Raw genomic sequence first — 22,101 nt, 5'->3', positions numbered from 1 at the left:
CCACCTCACCTCCCAAAAGAATTATCTAAAAACTATATACAAATGATTTTAAGCACAATTTACCTTTTCTTTTTTTTCTTACTGTTTGGGTTCTTAAAATTCCTCCAGTCTTAAAAACTTAAAGCCCCTTTTAGGGGTTTCTAAGCAAAGAAACAATGCTACCAATCTGTTTTCTTTCAACAAACAATAATGATTTCCAAAGAGTTGTGTAACAAGAAGGACCAGCATACACAAAAACAACAATCTACTGAACTTGAAAAATGAATCTGTACAAAAGCTATCCGATTGAACCTCGGATAGCATTATACCCCCAAGTATAGAATCTGACCATTCAATGTGCACGAACTATATAAGGTTTACTGTCGTAGGGGGTATGAAAAGAAGACAACCCCGTAATCAAGAAAATGAATGACTACTACAAATCAAGAAAGTACATAACAACTCTACACAGCACGTGTGCTGGTCACCGAGAGGCATTTCCTCTTGGATCGTGACATGAAAGACATTGGATGAGTGAAGCATATACATGGGTTGGGAGTGATGCGAATGCAAACCAAGACTACCTCTCAGCCTTTCCTACCACTATTAAGTATTCTATGAAGATGGAAACCTTCACCCTGATCCCCATTAAACGTTCTCTTCGCCAAGAAGCAAGCACTTAACTGCCTGAGTAGCCTGTCAAGACGTGAATGTAAGCACTCTCTTGAATCTTTCACGCTAGGATTCGTTGACAATACCATTGCATTGACAGCATCAGCCACAATTTCTCGCTGTGAATCTCCTAGAAGATACCCAACAGAGGATTTCTGTGGTTGTTCATATGCCAGTAGAGCAGCACAGTCCTATGATGATATAGACAAAGAGAAACAGTAAGAACAAATATTTACTCAAGATAACATTAGATGCAAAGATGTAATATGTCTAGCTTAAACATTCCCTGCATTGCAAAATTAACACATTTTATGGTAAGAGTAACTATTGAGCTTCTGGATCGTGAAAAGAAGACGGTGCTGGACAGTACAAAGCAAGGCAAAGAAGACTTTGTTGGAATATTGGTAGGACACGTACTAGTAGTTATATAATCCGCAATAAACGTAGGAAACATGATAGCTTCTTTCCCTCTCAAAGGAGACTTGGAGAAGGAGATCCTTCGTCACCTTTTTATTTCCTTATTGTTATGGAATGGAAGGGCTCAACGGGATGATAAAGCTTGTCAATCAACGAGGATGGGTAAGGAGGTTCAAATAGTTCAAATAATAGTGGTAGTATGGAACTATGAAATTTACTTTATGTGGATGCTTCTTTGGTGTTATGTGATACTAAGTTGGAGCAATTAAGGCACCTAAAGCTTAATCTTAACTGTTTTTGAAGGTGTGTCTAGACAACATGTAAAGTGGAAGAAGAACCTATCATTTTCAGTAAATGAGATGACTGGAATTCAAGTGCTGGCAGGTATACTTGGTTGAGAGATTGGTTCCCAACCAACAAACTATTTGGGGTATGCCATCTGAAATTAAGTTATATATTATATCTATGATATTCTAGAATAATCATACAGAACCTAACAAAGGAAATTTTGAAATCTTTTCTGAATTTTTTTTATTTTTTTTTGGATGACAAGGGAAACCCGCAGCCACTACCCTTTGGGTGCGCACAGGGTAAAACCCCAGCTCCTATGCAATAGCTCGCAAACCACATAGGAGAGGTAACCCGCACTAGGCAAGCCTGGTGCGACGATCTCGACCCAGAAGCAAACTTCTTGCTTTCGCTAGCAAGGGGTTTCGAACTTGAGACCTCCAACATGGAAGTCCCAAGCCCAAACCACTGGGCCACCCCGAAGGGTTCCTTTTCTGAATATATTTGAGGTGAGCTGGGTAATGGTGATGACTGTGAATGAACTCTTTTGCTGCTGGTTGGATAGAGGTATAGGAAAGGACTGAGGAAACTGCTGATAACAGTCCCTGCTTGTGTGCTGGATCATATGGAAGGAGAAAACCTAAAGATGTTTTTGACGAAAATTTTACTGCTCTACATAGTTTGAAATTAGAAGTGTACTTCTGAAATCTCCATGATGTAATATACAAATTCTATGAGGATAAGATAACAGAATCCATTAGCTCAGTACTACAATGAACAGATTTATGCAAATGGGAAAACATTGTATACCCTTTTTCACAATGTCCAACACATGTTAGTGAGGATGCTCCTATTAATACAACGCTAATCAGTAAACGCAGCCATAAAAGGTTAACAGAATTTCCTGCAGTACCTTGACCAAGTCATCATAGTCTCCCAACTTATAGAATTTTTCAAATTCAGTCCTGCCATATAACACAGCTTCTTCAAGCTTTCCAACCTACAGATAGCACATAAGACTTCAGATTCTATCCTATTTATATGACTACACGGCACCATAGAGCACTAATGAACAGAAGATTAGCCAACAACTGACATTCTTATACAATCCCAGAAAAGTGGAGGAATAAGATAATTCGAGGATGCATCTAAACAATGTCAAAGGAAGCACCAGAATGTTCATTTCTTTGTGGCCTCATTGCCTTTTTTTGCCACATACTTATGAGCTTTCTTTCTTTTTCATGCACCCACCACCGTTTTACTCTCTACTTGAACTTTTGTTTCCTGCCTGATCTCTAGCATGAACCTACATTCTTCTCAATATGATTTCAAACTAAAAAAAAAAGATTTGAATTTTCACCAAGAAGTCGGAAAAATTAAACCATTTGCTTAGGGGTTGCTGCAGTCATTTGTCCTGTGGCTACAGGTTCTATACAGAGAGAGAAAAATGAAGCAGCAGAACCATGTGCAAAAACAACTTACCCGTACTAGCTCAATAAAATTTTGACAGTGAAGCAGAAAGCATATAGCTGATGTGCCATCCTAAAAAGCATAGAGCAACTTATCAGGAAAAGAAAAGTGAGTCAGAATAGAACAAGTTTTTTGTCACATAGTGGACAGAAGAATGGAATACTAGTTCATCGTGACTCAAGCTAACTAGCGAGCAAACTGAGACTTATTGAAAAGCTAAATGTCAACCATAGAATTAGAGTGCCATATATATCTGCAAAAGATTTCCCTTCAACTTTAAACTACTTTCATTGAAGGCTATGGAAGAAAGAAGAGGAAAAACATCAGGAAACAATACGTAATAAGCTTTAATGACAGCAACTTCAAATTTCTCTAATTTGAGTTATTCTTTGGTATTAAAATGAAGCTGTTTATTTGAGAAGATTTGATAGAGGTGTATTGAAGTTTAAAACGTTTAGCACTTGATCGAATTGCTAATAACTAGCAACAACAACAACAATTCTAAGTTTTGACGCTCTATAATTGATTTTCAAACTATTGTAGTGTAATTCAAACTATAGATTTTCAAACTATTAGTGTAATCCCACAAGTGGGGTATGGGGAGGGTGGTGTGTATGCACCTTACCCCGACCTCGTGAAGGTAGAGAGGTTGTTTCCGATAGATAAATACAAAGAAGAAAATAACAAAATGATGAAAGCAAGAACATCTTAGAAAATTTCTACAGCATCCTCTCTTATAAGGAATAATTGTTCATAAGAAAATTGTGATATATCACATAATTTATTTATACATTCCAGTTTTAGGTGTTAAAGTGATGTGTTTTTAACTTAAAACTCATATAGCTTACTGATACAAGTACCATGTGATCCACACATTCAAATAGCTTGATTGATAATATATGCAATTATTTAAGTAACTATATTTCGAAAGTAGCTTGATTGATAATTTATACAATTTTTTAAGTAACTTTATTTTGAAAGTAGTTAAATTAAGACAAGCTTCGGTAAGGAATTTTATTTGGGGGTGAGGAAGGGGAAATGGGGGAGAGGATTACAATGTGGGGAATCGAACCCTCACCAACAAGGTGGGAGTTCAGGTAGCCAACCAACTAAGCTACTAAGATTCCCCAAGCTTCGGTAATGTAGTAGTTCTTTTTCTTCCTTTTCTTAAGCATAAAGAAATTCTTGTGAATGTTCCTCTAAATAGTTCAGCACAACAGAGATAATAGGTACTATATATTTACATTTCTGGAGAATTCCTTAATTAATAATTTTTGCAAGTGTCCTAATTTTTCTTGTGATATTGAAGAAACAATCTGGAGTAATAAACAAAACAAACAAACAAAAAAGGGAAATTCCATATCCCACATGTACATCTTATGTATATACACAACATTAGATAGGAATAAGTTGACTGCCAAACATATATATCTATTAAAGTAATGTCAAGAAACAAAAGAAGGTAAGATTTTTTTCTCAAAACAAAAGAAGGTAAGATTTGAGAAAAATAGAACTAAAGTAGAAAGTAGAAAACAAAGAGCATGAATTGTGTATAGATACTTAAGGATGCAAAATTATACATCAATACACATCAAGTATGGAACTTCAACAGCATCTTGTGCAAGAAGGTCAAGGGAGGTGAATGAAGTTGCAATAGGAGTTATATGATGTTTGACAATATCAGTCAACAGAAAATTACCTGGACTATCTGTGGATACAACTCTCTTAGTTTACCAAAGGCATCACCAATTTGACCGCTCCGAATTAGCTGTTTAAACAACAAAGACATTCCTATAAGTATCATTTCTACGTCAGCAAAATGACAATTTACATATAGCAGGTTGAAGGGGTTAAAAAGTCAACAGATGGAAATGCTATAATGAACTTTTTTTGGACTGCACTCGGGGAGGAGAGTTAATTACATTGTTTTGTGCAGATCTGAAACCAACCAAAACTAGTATTTAGCAAGAAGAGAACAATAAAGGAAGGTAAAAGTTACTGGTTGTTCGTCAACTAACCCGTCCAGCAGAATGGAAGTTTTGGATACTATATCTTACCAGAGACTACATTTATGTGTTAACTTTGCTTTGTCAAAGAGAAAATACCTCCAATCTTTTAATATGGTAAACCCCTGCTTTACTCCCGGATAATTCAAACACTCAATCTTATGGTCAGATGTGTAGGGTTTCTTCCACTAAGATATTCCTTCACTTGGTAAAAATCTTTAAACTGAGAGCCCATTTGGATTGGCTTAAAAAAATTAGCCTTTAAGTCAAACATATATGACTTCTAAGTCACAAAATAAAATGTAGGGGGAGACCTACTTTTGGTTTTTAACTTTTTTCAAATCATCTTAAACTTATTTTAAGTTATTTATAACCTTGTCAAACACTTTCAAGAGCTAAAAATAACTTAGAGGTAGGCTTGACCAACTTTTAAGCCAATCCAAACAGGCTCTGAACAAACACTACCCTTGATCTCAGCCAAAAGGCTGAGTAAAGATATTCCTTCACTTGTCAATAGTCTTAAAACTCTAATGTGTACGAAAGCTTCCATTACTGATACGTATATATCTTTTTTATATATATATTTTCTTCAACCTTATAGATTTTTTCTTACAAGGGATTGAAGGAAAGACCATCTGAAATATCCTCCAAAAGTTAAACTAATGTTCCATCAAGATATTTGAAGTGGACAAAAGGGCATAGATCAAAAGATTTCACATTTGGATCACTTAAAAGAGAGAAAGGAAGCTATTTGCAGGGAATCATCCTCAATAGCACTACTAAGTGACGAGTAACCAAAAATTCATTGAATATCAAAATTCCAGACTGAACTCACGACTGAAAAATTAGACACTGATATCACCTAATATTGTCTCCATCTTTTCTAATTCATAGCTCATCACCTTGCTCAAAGCTTATATAATTCTTCTCTTATCCACTTCCATTCAGAACAAGCACCTGTATATTCTTTCACCAGATGACTTTCTTTGTCTTGACAAACTGTTCAGTTAGTTATTTCCACTTCCATCAAATATTGAAATCAGTTAATAGCAAGAAAGCAGCAGAAAAGAGGGAAAATTTGCATCCTTTCTAGAATAGTTTTTTTCTTAGGAACCATGTGACAAAAGGGAAAGCAAGAGGAGAGTTGAACAATATCCAGTCCTTCATGTTTAATAAAAGCACAAGAGAAGGGATAAGATATACACAACATAGAACATCTTTTCACCAGCCAACAGAGCTTCTCTCACACTATACAAAGAGCACTCTTATTTACCTGTTTAATTTTCTACCCGCCCCAAATAATAACTAATCCCACCCAATTTGTCTTTCTTCCCCCCTCTTTCCATTATATATTTTTCGTGGTTTCTTTTACAAGGGGTAAGAAACAGTAGAGGGGGAAATAAAAGAGGTGAAAGATCGATCAAATTCTCTCAATCCAGCCACTGAAAAAAGGGAAAAGAAAGTGGTTGTGCAGGCACCGACAGCAACTAAAACCAAGTGACTAATGTGTACATCATGGTATCACCCATTAACATTATTTATCATGGTAGAAAAAAGATGCTTCCACATTTCATACCTGACGAAGAACCTTTCTCTGATTTAATGAATACACACTGATGTCCTCTGCAAAGCCATTTTCTTGAACAAAAGAGATGGGTGGAAGAGTACTTCTACTTTCAACATCAAACGTTTTCAGTGTATCTTCATATCCATAATGTTGTAAATATGCGCGAACAATTCTGTTAAATGAAAACACGTTAAGAAATAGAAATGCATTTCCAACAGTAGAGGCATGCAATGTGTAGAAAAAAACTAACATTTGTAACATAAGTGTTTTAATTACTCTGCTAATTCAACATAGTCTGAACACTTCACCGCTCCATTTCTTTCAGGTCAGAATTAAGATTTCCAGTAAGGTAAAAATAACTCAAATCTACTTAATAGATCACCCTCCTGGGAATCCACATCGTGAATTATTATTTTTTGAGAAAGGTAACATTTACTTCTATATATCCACAGGTATACTACATCAAAGTGTAGTTCCCCTCCAAAAATTTATACTTACAACAGCCCTAAGATCTTTTAGTTACAGCCAGTCAATAACATTAGAAACATCTTCAGAATTTCCTATTACTACTTGCTTACACCAAAAGTAATAAAGACCTAGGCAATTTATCTTTATCTTCTGAATATTGTTGTTCTTTCCTTCAAAACATCTTTGATTCCTTTCATTCCAAATTGTCCACCAAATGCATGCTGGGACAATCCTCCATCTCTCCTCCTTTTTTCCTGCATTTCCATCACTATTCCAGCATTTTAGAACTTCTGTGATTCTCCCTGGTTTTGTCCACTTGATCGTCCTCTTGTGAATGAACATCTGCCATAATTGATCTGTCCATTTGCAGTGTAAAAAGAGATGGTTGACTGTCTCCACCTGTTCTTCGCATAAATAACATCTAGAGCAAACGTTGTGTTTCCTCTTGTTCAAGTTTTCATGTGTCAAGACTTCCTCCTTTGCCAAAAGCCATGTGAAATAATTCACCTTGTATGGCACACTCACCCGTGAATATTAAAAGGCACACTCACCCGATATCTGGAAGACTCTAATGTAGCTCACCAAAGATGTACTACCAGTCTAGCACTATTTCTTTCATTATCTTTGATTTTGACTATCAAAAGAAATTATGACTTTGGTGTTTCAATTATCGAAAATTATTTGTGATGCCCGATTAAGCACATTTAAATATATAGTCCTGTGAGAAATATATGAAAAGAATATTATTGAATTGTTGTCTCTAACATTATTACAGAGACCTTATTTATAGACATTACAATAGACTCCTTTCCAACTAGAACACCACAATACAATCTTTTTCTAAGTAGGACACTATATACTATTCCTATTCCTATTACCATTCCTATTCCTATTCTAAGTAGGATTATATATACCTATTACAATTCCAACACTCCCCCTCAAGCTAGTGCATACTAATCATATGTATCTAGATTGTTACAAATGTAATAAATAAGAGGACCGATGAGGAGCTTGGTGAGATATCTGCAAGTTGATCACTTGACTTCACAAAATTGACAGTCAATCTCAATGTGTTTAGTCTTCTCATGAAATACAGAATTCGATGCATAATGTCAGTCAATCTCAATGTGCTTGGTTTCTCATGAAATACTGAATTTAATGCATAATGTCAATAAAACACAGAGCAATAAAAGTACAGTGTAAGGTTGTTTGACTTACGTAATCGACATACAAGGCTACTAAACTCCCCTGAACAACAAAATTAGGTGGTTGCTCCAAGTAGACTTCTTCACAATGCATCGGTCGCCGGAAAGTGCTCAAAATCTAGTATAAAGTATATGGATCATGTTGGAATCAATAGATGAGTCGATACTAAACAAGAAAGTCACCGAAAAATTGGTCGAAACATGCTCATACACTGGAGTATTAGATTTGTTGGTTCAAAGTGGTCACAATCTAAGAAATAAAATTATGTGTAGGGTCGGAATGATGGCACGACCCAACTAGAAAAATAGAAATTATATAGGGAAGGTCGAATTGATGGCACAACCCTATTGAAAAAGAGAAATAATATGGCTAGGGTCGGAATGATGGCAGAACCCTACTGAAAAGAGAATTTATATGGTAGGGTCGAATGATGGCACAACCCTATGCAAATCAGATTTGAGGAGTCACCGAAAAGACGAATGGAACTATGCAAATCAAATCAAGGAGTCGCCGAAAAGACACACGATGCTATGCAACTTAGCTATGAGAAAGTAGTTCGAAAAATTCCACGCTACTACGCAAATTAAATATGAAAAGTAGTCTGAAGAGATGCACGGTGCTACGCCAATCAGATATAAAAAAAGTAGTCACCAGTAGGATGGCACGGTGCTACACATATAGGATATGAAAAAGTAGTCACCCGAATGATGGCATGGTGTTACACAAATCAGATATGAAAAAGTAGTCACCGGAATGATGGCACGGTGCTACACAAATTAATTATGAAAAAGTAGTCACTGGAAAGATGGCACGGTGCTACACAAATTAAATATGAAAACGTAGTCACCGAAAAGATGGCACGGTACTACAACTTTTACTAACATAGTCATTGGCCAGACGGACGGCATATATAGGTAATAGCCGCCCGCCGGCAGCGAAAGCTCTTTGATTGTTTACCAAGATCGTAGAGGCTCTGATACCATGTGAGAAATTTATGAAAAGAATATTACTGAATTGTTGTCTCTAACATTATTAGTGAGAGACCCTATTTATAGACATTACAATAGGCTCCTTTTCCAACTAGGACACTACAATACAATCCTTTTCGAAGTAGGACACTATATACTATTCCTATTCCTATTACCATTCCTATTCCTATTCTAAGTAGGATTATATATACCTATTACAATTCTAGCAAGTCCCATCTTCAAAAATTCCCAAAAATGTATTGGTCAAACCATGTGGTTAATCTAAATGATCTGTTGAACCATGGAGGCTTAACTTTTCTCTCAAAAATGACAATCCTGACCTAATACAATTTTGAATATGAACTGATACATTCCTTCTCTAAATCTCATGCCTCACAACATAACTAATACCTGCTCCAGATAAATGCTCTAACAATAATGAACAATGTCTTTTGAGCATTTTTTCTTCTTTTTTTAAAGGTATGTTTCTCTGGAGCATTATTATTACCTTTTATATAGTTTATTAGAGAATTTTACAATAATTTTAAAAAAGGGTAATCACCTTTGGATTGTTGGGTATATTTACTTGAAGTCTGAACCTACAGGAGGCCACGTCTTAAACTCATTCAGCCTCATATCTTACCAAAACCCTATGAGGACAATAACTGGATATCTGATACAGTAAAGACACTGTTGCAAAGTACAGATGTTCTATATGCATCTATAGACTCAGCATAATATGTTTATAGCGCATATGATCAGCATTCTACTTTTTCTTCAATGTGTTTTAAGACTTCGTTATCTACCCTTATCTTCAAACCTAAATTGAGACAATACAAAAATCATGCACCCCTTTTGTCTGGAAGAAAATAGATATAGTAACTTCAATGAGCTTCATTCATTGTCCTACCTTTTTTTCGGTCCAACTTGAGCACACCTCGACTATTCCACCTGGTACATGCTACATTCCATCAAATGCAAGTACCGGGCATCTTTGACCAGTGACCACCAAGGCTTAGACAGCTGGAAAATCTCACTTCGTGGTTATTTACTCCACCAAGACATGATTCTAAGACTTCATGGTTCTCCCCCACTTCATTGACCATTAAGTACACCCTAGGCCACTTTGTCAATCCATGCTAAAATGTTATCCACTTCCCTTGGATCAAAACCTCTTTCTCTTCACTGTTTATTACTTGCTGAATATTATACTAGATAGAAAGTATTCTAACACTCTGCTTTATTCTTATTAAGTTCTAAAATTCAGCAAAATATTATATTTACTAATAGGACCCCTTCTCTTTATTTAAAAATTATAGTTGTAGCAATCAGACGGATGGAGTACTTACCCATAACTGGCATTCTGAGGTATAGACAATTTTTCAATAGTTGAATGCTGCTTTGCCCTTTCCTGCGCTTCATATGCCTAAACAAAGAAAGCAAAAACCACAGTGGATTAATACTTAAATTATGCTTACATGCTTTTATCCCCTGATTTCTGTAATAGTGCTTTCAATTTGTTTCCTGTAACACAGACCAGCAACTGTATTTCAACTAACAATTGATAGACATATCTTATGAATCAGCAGCAATGAACGGACAATCAAGAGAAGTTGTCACAGACCATAACCTACCCAAGGCAGAAAGATGAGCGTACAAACATGCATTTGTCATATTTAAGGACTGATACATAGTAGTAACAATCAGCCTCTACTGTCTGTTTGAGATTGACTTCAAAATGGAAGCACGCAGCAATGCAGCATCACAAGCATAATTAATAGGAGAGGAGACCAACAACAGCCCCACCCAGAGAAGGTAAAAAGCCCAATTACATGGCAAAGCAAAGGAGAACTATTCAACTAAATAAAAAAAGAAAGATCTTTACCTTAAGATCAAAAACAAATGGATGCTTCCCAAAGTTGACAGTGACCCTGTGATAGTAAAATCAACAAATAACTGCAAGAAGTCAGACATGCTAGATTTGATGATCCATACTACTAAGTCAGAGTTAGTGTACACTAGCCATGGATCAGCAGCTATTGCTAATCAACCTAGAACTATTTATAGAACTACAGTTTTTTTTCTTTTTGACAAATCATATTTCACTATTATATGTGTATAGCAAAGGAAGTTATGCACAAGTAGTCAAATACACACACTAAGCAACTATCTCTGCAACAGGAAATTTCCTATTTACACCAAACGAATAAAATACAGAGGACCTTTAACGGTTACCAGAGTTCGAATAGCAAGGTAAACTCCACAAATTCAAGAACTCGTGGACATTCTTTCTTGATGCTTTATTGTAAAGCATGATTTGGCTGTTGTGAGAATTAGATGGTATGAATTTGTGGATAGTCTGTTCTCAGTAGAGTAGTGTCAGATCACTCACCTCTATTGTTACAGTGTGGAGATTGGGCAATCAAACTCATATTTCAAGTTTGAAAACTGGTGCCTTCATACAGAGGGGTTCAATGCTAAGGTCAGGGATTGGTGAGAGTCTTTTAATTGCACTGGCAGGCCTGATTATGTTCTAATGGCAAAGTTAAAGGCCCCAAAGGGAAAGCTGAAAGAATGGAGCAAAACCACTCGAGGAAATCTGAAAATGCAAAAGCCAATGCGTTGAATCAACTGGATGATCTGGAAGAGATACAAGAACAGAGATCTCCTGTGGAAGGGTAAATAGCTTCTACGTTGGCATTGACTATGAAGTTTGAGGACATGGCCAAGCATGAAGAGATAGATTGGAGACAGAGATCCAGAGCCTTGTGGCTTAAGTAGGGAGATAGAAACACAAGTATTTTCCATAGAACAGCAAACCAACATAGAAGAGTCAACACCATTGATAAATTGAAAGTCAATGGAGTTGAGATTACCGAACCTGAAGAAATTAAGAAAGAAATTGTTGAATTCTATGAGAGGTTATATACACAATCAGGAGAGTGGAGACTACTGTTAGACATGAGAGGTTGCCCCAGAATTGATGTAATAGATAGCAGCTTCTTGGAGGCATCTTTTGAAGCTGAGAAAATACTAGAGTCTAGAGAGTATCAAAGCATGTGCAGGGGACAAAGCCCCTAGACCAGATGGCTATACAATGGCTTTCTTCAGTCATTGTTGGGACATAATCAGACATTAGTTGGTAGCCGTTGTCCAAAACTTCCATGCTAGAGGATGTTTTGAGAAGAGCATTAATGCCACCTTTGTCGCACTTATTCCTAAAAAATGGGGGTAATTGAACTGAATGATTTCAGACCCTCTAGTTGGGGGAGTGTACAAGATCATCTCAAAACTTTTGGCATAAAGATTGAAAAAAGTCATTCACAAACTTGTTGACAACAGATGGCTTTTATTAAGGGGAGACAGATTATGGATGCACTGGTGATAGCAAATGAACTGGTGGATCAAGAGTGAAGAGCAAACAGCCAGGCATACTATGTAAAGTGTAAACTAGACAGAAGATGGGTTTTTGGGTCTAAATGGATAAGGTGGATCAAATATTGTATCAGTACAGTCAAATTTTAAGTTCTTATTACTTGAAGTCCCACTGGTTTTTTCCCTTCTCAAAGGGGTTTGAGGCAGGGGGGTCCACTCTCACCTTTCTTGTTCATTCTAGTAATGGAGGGGATGGGTAACCTAATCAACACAGCAAAGGCCAAGGATTGTATCAGAGGCTTGCACAACAGGGCAGGAAACAACTTAGAAATCACTCATCTACAGATGACACCTTAGTTTTTGTGAAGCAGTGAGGGAACGATTTCTGAGTTTAGCCATTTTCATAATTTTTTAAGTTGTTGCAGGCCGTCATATAAATTGGGGGAAAAGCTATATCTACCCATTAATGTAGTGGTACAAATTGAAGATCTGGCCATTACATTGGGGGACAAGTAGGGGAGCTACCCACCATCTACTTGGGCATGCCTTTAGGTGCAAAAAGTAAGTCAATGAGCATTTGGAGTGGAGTGATAGAGAAGTGTGAGAGAAAATTAGCAAATTGGAAAAGCCAATACTTATTTAGGGGGGGAGATTGACTATGATCAACAGTGTGCTGGATGCCCTACGTTACATGATGTTTGTTTTCCCAGCACCAGCTGGTGTGATAGAAGAGCCTTCTTTTGGCTAGGAAATGAAGATAAGAGGAAGTATCATCTTGTCAAATAGGAAGAAATGAACATAAGCAAGAAGATTGGGGGTGGGGGCATCAAAAACATGAAGTTTCAGAACCAAAGCCTAATGATGAAGTGGCTATGGAAGTTTGCATCTGCTGAGAACTCATTGTGGAAGGAAGTGATTTCTGCAAAATATGGAATGAGAGGTAACTGGATAACGACAGAGGTTTCCTCTCCATACAGATCTAGTGTATGGAGATCCATCAGTGATTTATGGGATCTGGTGCTAGAAAGATCATGCTGCAAGGCGGGAAATGGCAGAAAGGTGGCTTTCTGGAAGGACAGATGGTGTGGCCAGGTTTCACTAAGCCAAAGGTTTCCTGACCTCTGGAACCTATGTCAAATACAACTGTAGCAGAATTATGGAATGATGAGGGGTGGAATTTACACTTCAGGAGAAACTTAAATGATTAGGAGATGTGTAGAATAGCTGAGTTTCATGTCACCCTAGCACAATCTAGTAACCTGTCTGGGGGAGATGATATGGAAAGTGTGGAGCAAAGGGTGTTTCGCTGTTAACTCAGCCTATGAAGATCTCAATACAGCTGGCATTGAGGAAGTAGAATGGCCTTGGAAGATGATATTTTAAACTAAAGTACCCTATAAAGTAATGTTTTACTTGGTTGCTAGCTAAGGAGGCAGTTTTGACACATGAGAACTTGAACAAAAGAGGTTTTCACCTATGTTCCAGGTGCTTTTTGTGTGAAGAGCAAGGAGAGACAGTCAACCGTCTCTTCTTACACTGCAAGACTGCAAGTGAACAAACCAGCTGTGGCAAATGTTCACCAACATGAGAGAGATCAGATGGGTGAAATCAGGAAGGATCAAAGAGGTTTTGAAGTGCTGGAATAGGGATGGAAATGCAGGAAGAAAGGAGAAGAGATGGAAGATTGACCCATCTTGTATATGGTGGACAATATGGCTAGAGAGGAACAAGAGATGTTTTGAAGGAAAGCAGAGCAGCATAAAATGATTTAAATTTAATTGTTTAGCTCTGAATTATTTTTGGTGTAAACTAGTAGTCTTAGATAACTCAGAAGCAATCAACACAACTACAGACTGGTTGTAACTTGGTAGTATTAGGATCCTATGTAATTATAACACTTTTGGAAGGGAACTACACTTTTGAGGTAGTATACCTGTGGATAAATATAGACTAACAGTTACTTTTCTCAAAAAAAAAATTGTGGATAGTATGGAATGAAAGCAAAAAAATATTGAATACTAGTTTCTTTTTGTGTAATGAGACGAAATACCTACTAATATCAACGGCTGCAATAACTTGTTAGATAACCGTGGGTAGAGCCAATCATTATTTGTTTTACATACTTTGACTCCGGCTTAGTTCTATAATAATTAGTGTAATTTCTTATGAAGAACTCATCTATCATTTTTGAGCCATTATCAACCAAGAAAACTCCTAAGCCCCTATCCTAAACTTAAATAGTGCCCAATGAAAGAAGAAGCTACCAGGAAAAGTTACTGTTATTTCTTCTAAAAGATGAAAGACAAATCAAATTGGAAAAAAAAAGGCTCTTACATCACTAGCTTAAAAGAAAAAAAATTCTAATGCTTCTGCAAGATGATGGAAAATTAGCAGATTGCATGCCTTAGTTTTAAGATTAGCCAAGTGGAACGGACGATATCTTAAAATGGATGTGTACATAAACCAAGCCCTCATAGAATTACTAGTGAAACTCATGTTTTCTTTTTTCAGGTGGTTAAATGTAAAAACATATGTTTCTTTAATTAACTCCATGAATAAGCTCCAACACTGTTTAAGCATTTCACAGAATATGTGAAACTTGACCAATATAAACAGAGAAGTAACTGGGCGAAATTCAGAAGGCTCACAGTTATGCATCCACATTCTCTATATTCAAGGACATGCATGTGTCAATAATGATATACACTCCTTGCTCTACCTATCGTTGGAAGAGCACACAGCTGGGGAAACTAAAAGAAAAATGACTTAAGAAGCTAATTCTTTGAAGTACAGCAAGTCCAACCCCAATTTGGCTTAATTTAACAAGAAAAGGTAGCATCAAAGGAATAAAAACTCAGGGATAGAGTCTTTGATATATTTCATGAAGAAATAAAGAGGATTGGGACTGATCAAAAAAGAAAAGGAGGATTGGAATGGGGATAAAGGACTACACTGATAATAAGAAAGATAATGCAAGGTTGTGCAGACCAAAATTGCAGCATGAGTCAGCATATTTTTTAACAAGGAACGATATTCAGATACATAAAATGAATGGCATTCCAAGTTATCTTATCAATCTTTCAGATGAAGGCAAACCGGAGGCATACCCCCCCCCCCCCCAAAATGTCAGTATAGCAAGTACTTTGAGAACACAAAGCCTGTAAAGATGAATTTTGCCACCCGTAATTTATATTAGATGAATAGTAAGGAAAATAAGGAGTACAAGGTATAGACGATAAGGATACATATACATACACTTCATGTTGGCTGTGAACTGCAACGGTAGGAAATAATGGCCCTTTTACATCCTTGAAAACTGTTCCTACAACAGTTCCATTTTTCCTGCATTAAAAGAAATAGCACAAATTCTTGAGTCCAGATATTGTACTGCAAACAGTACTATTTTTAATAAACTCAACAAAAATCATCTAGCAATGTAACACAAGCACCTTTGTAAAAGAGGTAAAAAATAGATAAATTCTTACGTGAAAAAGAGTTCTTGAGAAGCATAATTGATGCCGCCACCAACAGTATCACCTGTTGAATAAGCTGGGCCAAATGCCTCTCCCTTTCCTTGTCCACGGTAAAGCAGTCCATCATCACCATGATATCCGTAACTGTTTGATTCCCAGCTGACAAACATAGAAAGATCAAAAATAAATTCCGAATGAAAAGTATTGAACGACAAAATGTCACTCCTCCAATGCAATCCTTTCAGTCTATGTCGCATAAACAAACAACTAATGAATTGGAGAAAAGACAAATGGTACCATGTTAGACTATTGGTATGTGCTAAGATTCATTATACATGTCTAGTTAACTACGTGAAATAGCTCTTATCTTTCCCACTCCGTCTAATTTGGCAAAGAACTCACGTAATATATAGTGGAGTGTCTTTTATTGTTGTGCAATAACTAAGAAACTTCCCTTATTTCATATAGTTTGAACTTTAAACACTAATAGAAAGAGTTCTCTATGTACTTTATCATCAATGTAGTAAGGGTTTAATCTCTTCTTTCTCTCATTCTCTTTTTTTTTTTGACAATGGTTAACAGTATATGCATCAAGGATACTTGCACAAGCTGTGGGGGTTCCCAGATCAAAAGGGTACAATAGAAGAAAAAAAAACTTCCTATATGTAATCTAGGACATCAAAGATAGATTTCATATTTTCTAGACATTCTTGTTTACACCAAAAATAGTAAAGCACAAAACACTTTATCATTAAATTCTGCATAGAGTTTCCTTTGTCTTCAAAGCATCTTTAGTTCCTTTCTTTCCATAGGGTCCACCAAATACATGTTGGGGACAATTCTCCATCTCTCTTTCTGACTGGATAGCCTTCCTACTCATTTCATATAGTGTGAAAGCGAAAGAGATAAAAGTCTTAGCGTCAGGTCATCCTGGAAATAGTTTTTTCTGGTCCAGAATTATTTTGTGCTCGTTGCGTCATAATTGTGCCCTTTCTTGTGGTCAAATCTCACGACACTTAAAATTGTCCCAAAAGAAGACTGGATTGGTCAAGGATCTCTTCAAAGTTTGTTTCCTGGACTTTATTCAATCAGTATGCATCCGGTTAGCAAAATCAGTGAGATGTGGTCTCAAGAAGGGTGGAATTTGGTATTTAGAAGGTTGTTAAATGACTGGGAGATAGAAGGGGTAATTGAACTACTGAATATGATTGAAGGCTTTCCAGGCACTAATTTGGAAACAGACAGTCTATTATGGAGACAACACCCAGATGGAAAATTCTCTGTCAACAGATTGTACAAATGGGGTCTATCAGTAACTAGAGGAAGGAAAACAGGGCCATGGAGTGTTGTTTGGAAGAGTGTGGCTCCCACTAAAGTGAAGTGTTTTGTCTGGCTGGTAGCTAGGAGAGCCTGTTTGACGCATGAAGCATTACAGAAAGGGGCATCAACATAGCCTCTAGATGCTTACTATGCAAAGAGGCACTGGAAACCAACAAACACTTATTTTTGCATTGCAAAGTAACAACACAAGTATGGGCTTTATTCTTCAATTTAGCTAGCATAAACTGGTGTATGCCAGAACACACAGCAGATTTATTGAGTTGTTGGATCAGAAGGGGGGGCAGCAAGAGTCAAAAGAAGTGGTGGAGGACAGTACCTGCTTGTATCTGGTGGAATATTTGGAAGGAAAGGAATCAGAGGATTTTTAAAGGAAAAGAATGCTCAATACAGAAGATTAAATGGAAAGTAATTACTTCCTTAGGTTTTTGGGGTAAAGAACAAAATATAGAAGAGGAAATCCAATTAGTTGATTTCGTAGGTTCTTAGTAAGTATTTCTGTTTCTTTTTTCTTCTTTTTTTCTCTCTTCTTTGTTAATACTTTTTGGAGGTGGCCAGCATAGCCCTTAATGCTGAGGAATACAAGTTACCCGTTTCAAAAAAAAAAAGCATGGTTGTTGAAACCAAAGCCAGAACACAGTTACACAAATGCCCTCATGCACCGCTGAAGTCTGTTTCCATTTTAGTACATTAAACCCATGATGTAAAAGTTGATTGGGGTTGCATCATGAAGAACGTCAGTGTTCACGCTAGTGCACTGCCAAATTAGTAGTACCACATCAATAATCTTGTCAATAAACCCAACATGTCATCATCACCCATACTGGGGAGTAGACCACTGCACCCTACCACATACAAGTATACAACTAGCTGGGGAAGCTTTTCGTCTTTTGAATCGAACAGAGTAAGTCGAATAGGCTTCATAGGAACTTTTGCTCTAAAGGAAAGAGAAGAACCAACCTTTCTAAATGTTGGATTGTTGGGTCATGAATAATAATAAGGTTCAATCACTGTCGAGCATCTACACATACTGTCACTTTTGCAGGAATCGACTAGTGTGATTGAAAAATTGGAGATATTAAAGAGGAACTTTCCATGGGAGGCAGGAGACAGGATGAGGAAACATCACTGAGTCACCGAGAGATTGCCACTTCCCCTAAAAGTAGGGAGGACATTGTGTGAAAGACCCTAAAGCGTTCAACAAAGCGTTGTTGGGGAAATAGCTGTAGATATTCTGATCTGAGAAGCACACTTTATTGAGCAACTAATAACAAGAAAGTATGAAACTGTGTACAGAGAAGTATGTACTAACCACACCACATTCAACTGTACTGACAGAAGAATATCATGAAGGAGTAGGAAGACTTTTACATTACATGTAGGGTCTGGAACAAAAAAAATAGCTTCTGTGACAAGCAAAAGATAACAGTACAGCAGATCCAGGGATCACAAGCAAGAGCTCTCTGGGGAATGAAGTTTAGGAGAAGTTTGAACAACTAGGAGGTAACCACATCCTGGAGTGTGTTGAAAATGCTTTATAAACAAAATTTATCACATAACAGCCAGGTTTGTGGAGGTGGGGTCGAGGAAAGGTGGATCATTTTCTTTTAAGTCGTACTATCATTAATTGTTTGTGAGGGGGAGGGTGAATCTACTACACTTGTTCTCCAGATGCCTAGAGTTTAAAAATATTTGTTTCTTCGCTTGGGTGGCAACAAGAGGAACGATTCTGGTAAGTAAGAACTTGAGAAAGAGGAGAGTTACATAAGTCAGCTTCGGTTGAAAATGTCAAAACATCTTTGTTACATCGTTTTTTACTTCTTTTTTTGCTTTAAGTTTGTTGGATAAAAGAAGTATTTTAGTCTTGTCAGCCAACAGAAAATGTAGAGAATTATAAAGAAACTTATTTTTCATTTTGTCAAATTTTATTTTATTTAATATTGGACAAAGATGAGCCTCAATGGAGCAACATGGACTCTGAGGGTGAAACTCCATGTCGTTGGCCCCAACTTGTTTGAGACTCTGGCATAGTTGTTGTTTAGATGGTAAAATCCAACCCCCCAAACTACGTATCAACAAGTACAGCACAGGTTGTTTCCCACTTTTGCTACACTGGTGACTCGAACACTAAATCTTGTTTTGCAGGTGAACAGTCCTTACAACTAGGCTATCCCTATCTTGTCAATGGACAACAGTAATTCTAAAATTATAGCAATTCACTAGTAACTCAAAAGCTGCTCTATATGTTAGAAGTTTCACCAATCAACCAGAGCTGTTGTCCAACTTCCCTAAACACATCAAGAGCCAAAAGGAGCTGAAGTTTGATCTACTTCACTAGCAGAAAAGTGCACGTCTTCTCTCACACAACCTTTATTATGAGATTGTTTACCCCCTTGATGTCCATTAATAAATTTATCTAAATCTCCAAGAAAGCTGGAAATCAGTGTTAAATTTGGTTAAGAATAGAGAGATTGCCACTTGACTGATCCTGTAGATTTTCTCACCCTCTATCTATTCCATCACACAAGAATCAAGCTATTGTGATTATAATTGAAATTAAAAGGTAAGAAAGATTAAGAAGTTAAAACAAGTAATTCTTTCATTTTCATAAAGGAGCTATTCAGTCTATATTACCCCCTCTATCCACAGAGGCGGACCCACCCTTGAGGGTGTGGGTGCATGTGCACCCGTTCACTTCGGAAAACTTTTTGTGCATATACACGTATATTCTGAAATAAGGAATATATAACTGAATGTGCACCCTAAGACATATAAGTTGAATTGGTGTAGTGGTCAAACACCTGGTCGTTGGCATCTTAGCAACTCGCTGGTCACGAGTTTGATTCTGCTTGTTGCATTTTCTTTTTGTCAATTTTAATTTTTTTCCAAAAAAGGCCTAATAAAAAACCTCAAGCGAGATTCGAACTAGCAATCTCAGAGTGTACACTAAGGGTCAATAGCATCAAATCATAGAGTGAATTATGTTAGATTTTTTTAATTTATATTTATATATACACTCGATTTTATACTTGTTTGACAATATTTTTCGATGAAGTGTCGTTGCTTCACTAACTCACATTCGACTTTAATAGTGCCCCCGCCGTCTTCAAATTCTGGGTTCACCTCTGTCTATCTATCCCGTCACACTTGAGCACAAGAACAAGCTTTGCGATTTAACATTGAAATAAGGTAAGAAAGACTATACCTTTAAAATAAAAGATGATAAAATAAAAGGAGCTATAATTACAATCAAAATTAAAGCCCAAGAAAGTAGAATTCCCAATTTGTCGCAATTTGAAGCCAATCCTTATTTGGCCTTAGTACCAGCCGGAAATCAGTGTTAAGTTTGGTTTAAAATAGAGAGACTGCCATCGACTGATCCCGTAGATTTTCATCCCCACCCCTAATCTATCCCATCACACTTCAGGACAAGAATCAAGTTCTTGTAATTGGGATTGATACTAAAAGATAAGAAAAACTAATAAAGTTAAAATCAGAAGATGGATTAAATTCTTTCACTTTCATAAAGGAGCTATATTTTCAGTCAATCTTACAATCAAATTCGAGTATAAGAACAAAAACAACACCCCCTCTACCTATCCCATCACACTTGAGTTCAAGAATCAAGCTTTGCAATTAGAATTGAAATTAAAGGTAACAAGAAGCTATAATTGAAGTCAAAAGAAAGTAGAATACCCAGGTTGTCGACGCAATTTGAACGCAGGAGTAGTAAACCCAATAGCAACTTGACCTTTAGTACCAGCATTTTCCACAAACATCTCAAAATAATAAACAAGTCTTTTACAAGGTGCAGCACGATTAGCTTGAACAACTCCAACATCATGTCCATGAAGATTCACATTTGGGTAACGCACAGAAAGTTTATCTGATCCAACAATCGAAAACCCACCAGAACTATTCAAAGTATCCAACTCCGTTGGCAACTCTTCTTCACACTCTTCTGAATCAATTTCCATCAAAAATTGATTTTCTGAAACACCCATTACTGATTCTGATTTTCTAACAGCGGCTTTGGATTTCAGTCTCCATTGTTCTAAGAAATAGGTACCGATTAGGTCATGGGTGTCGGAATTGGTATGAGAAAGCGAGAGAGTTAAGGATGAATCCATCAAAATAGTGAAAAACCCAGCTCCTAAAATGGATAAATTGAAGATATGGAAGAGGAATTTGGAGTAATTGAGATCGATTGAGAGGTTTTTCTGGTTCTTGAATGAAAGGGAAGGGAAAAGAGTAGCGTTTAGTGAGAGAGAAGATAGGATTAAGGGCTCGTTTGGTATTAGGGATAATGAATGGGTAATTAATCTCGATAATAATTGTAAGATGAGTTGTTCTGGGATTATAGTGATTTGTTATAATAATCATGAGATGACTTATTTCGAAATAACTTGATCTTTAATTCTAATTACACTAAAATATTTTATGCATCTTCATTGTTGATCAGTATGAAGAATAAGAGTGATTCAGTCTCAAATATAATTATAAAGTTACAATATATAAATAGACATTTAAATTTGATCGTAGTTAGGCAAATAAGCACTTTAACGTATTACCTTTGGACATCTCAACTCGTCTAGTACGAATGGTTTAAGCATCTAATCCACAAAACATCCGTCTTCCAACGCCGTTCATATTTGTAACCAACACTTAAGAGTTGTTTGATAATTGGTTAGAGTTATGCAGGTATTAGTAAGGCAAGATTAGTTATGAGTGAATTTATGTATTATTTTATGCAATATTATTTATTTCACATTTTGTCCTGCATAAAATAATGCATAAATTTCCTTATAACTTAAATATGTGTTAGTTATACAAATTTCTAACTTGTCAACTAAACGTCGTATTAATTTTACGCA

At 36.6% G+C, this 22,101-nt stretch overlaps 1 protein-coding gene across 1 annotated transcript; it reads right to left on the bottom strand.

The window, feature by feature from the left end:
* Nucleotides 1–307: 307 nt before the first annotated feature.
* On the bottom strand, nt 308–21,503 carry LOC125830191 (ran-binding protein M homolog). The gene is made up of 10 exons (XM_049509388.1): nt 20,924–21,503; nt 15,902–16,048; nt 15,672–15,758; nt 10,927–10,972; nt 10,391–10,467; nt 6,409–6,571; nt 4,526–4,594; nt 2,839–2,898; nt 2,270–2,356; nt 308–842 (listed from the first exon to the last, which is right to left on the bottom strand). Exons 1-10 carry the CDS (start codon nt 21,355–21,357, stop codon nt 567–569), a joined length of 1,446 nt encoding a protein of 481 aa, XP_049365345.1. The 5' UTR covers nt 21,358–21,503; the 3' UTR covers nt 308–566.
* Nucleotides 21,504–22,101: the final 598 nt, after the last annotated feature.

Source organism: Solanum verrucosum, unplaced genomic scaffold, assembly GCF_900185275.1.
Source record: "Solanum verrucosum unplaced genomic scaffold, falcon-dt-bn FXZP01000072.1, whole genome shotgun sequence".
NCBI classification, from domain to species: Eukaryota; Viridiplantae; Streptophyta; class Magnoliopsida; order Solanales; family Solanaceae; genus Solanum; species Solanum verrucosum.
The sequence above is the reverse complement of the archived record's forward strand: the minus strand, read 5'-3'. Positions and strand labels throughout refer to the sequence as shown.

Excerpts from the sequence above, each read along its gene's own strand:
- LOC125830191 (XM_049509388.1), bottom strand. The coding sequence starts at position 21,357 with ATGGATTCATCCTTAACTCTCTCGCTTTCTCATACCAATTCCGACACC. Across the intron at positions 4,595-6,408 it reads AGAGAAAGGTTCTTCGTCAG|CTAATTCGGAGCGGTCAAAT; the intron begins GTATGAAATGTG and ends TTGTTTAAACAG. Across the intron at positions 843-2,269 it reads ACTATGATGACTTGGTCAAG|GACTGTGCTGCTCTACTGGC; the intron begins GTACTGCAGGAA and ends ATATCATCATAG.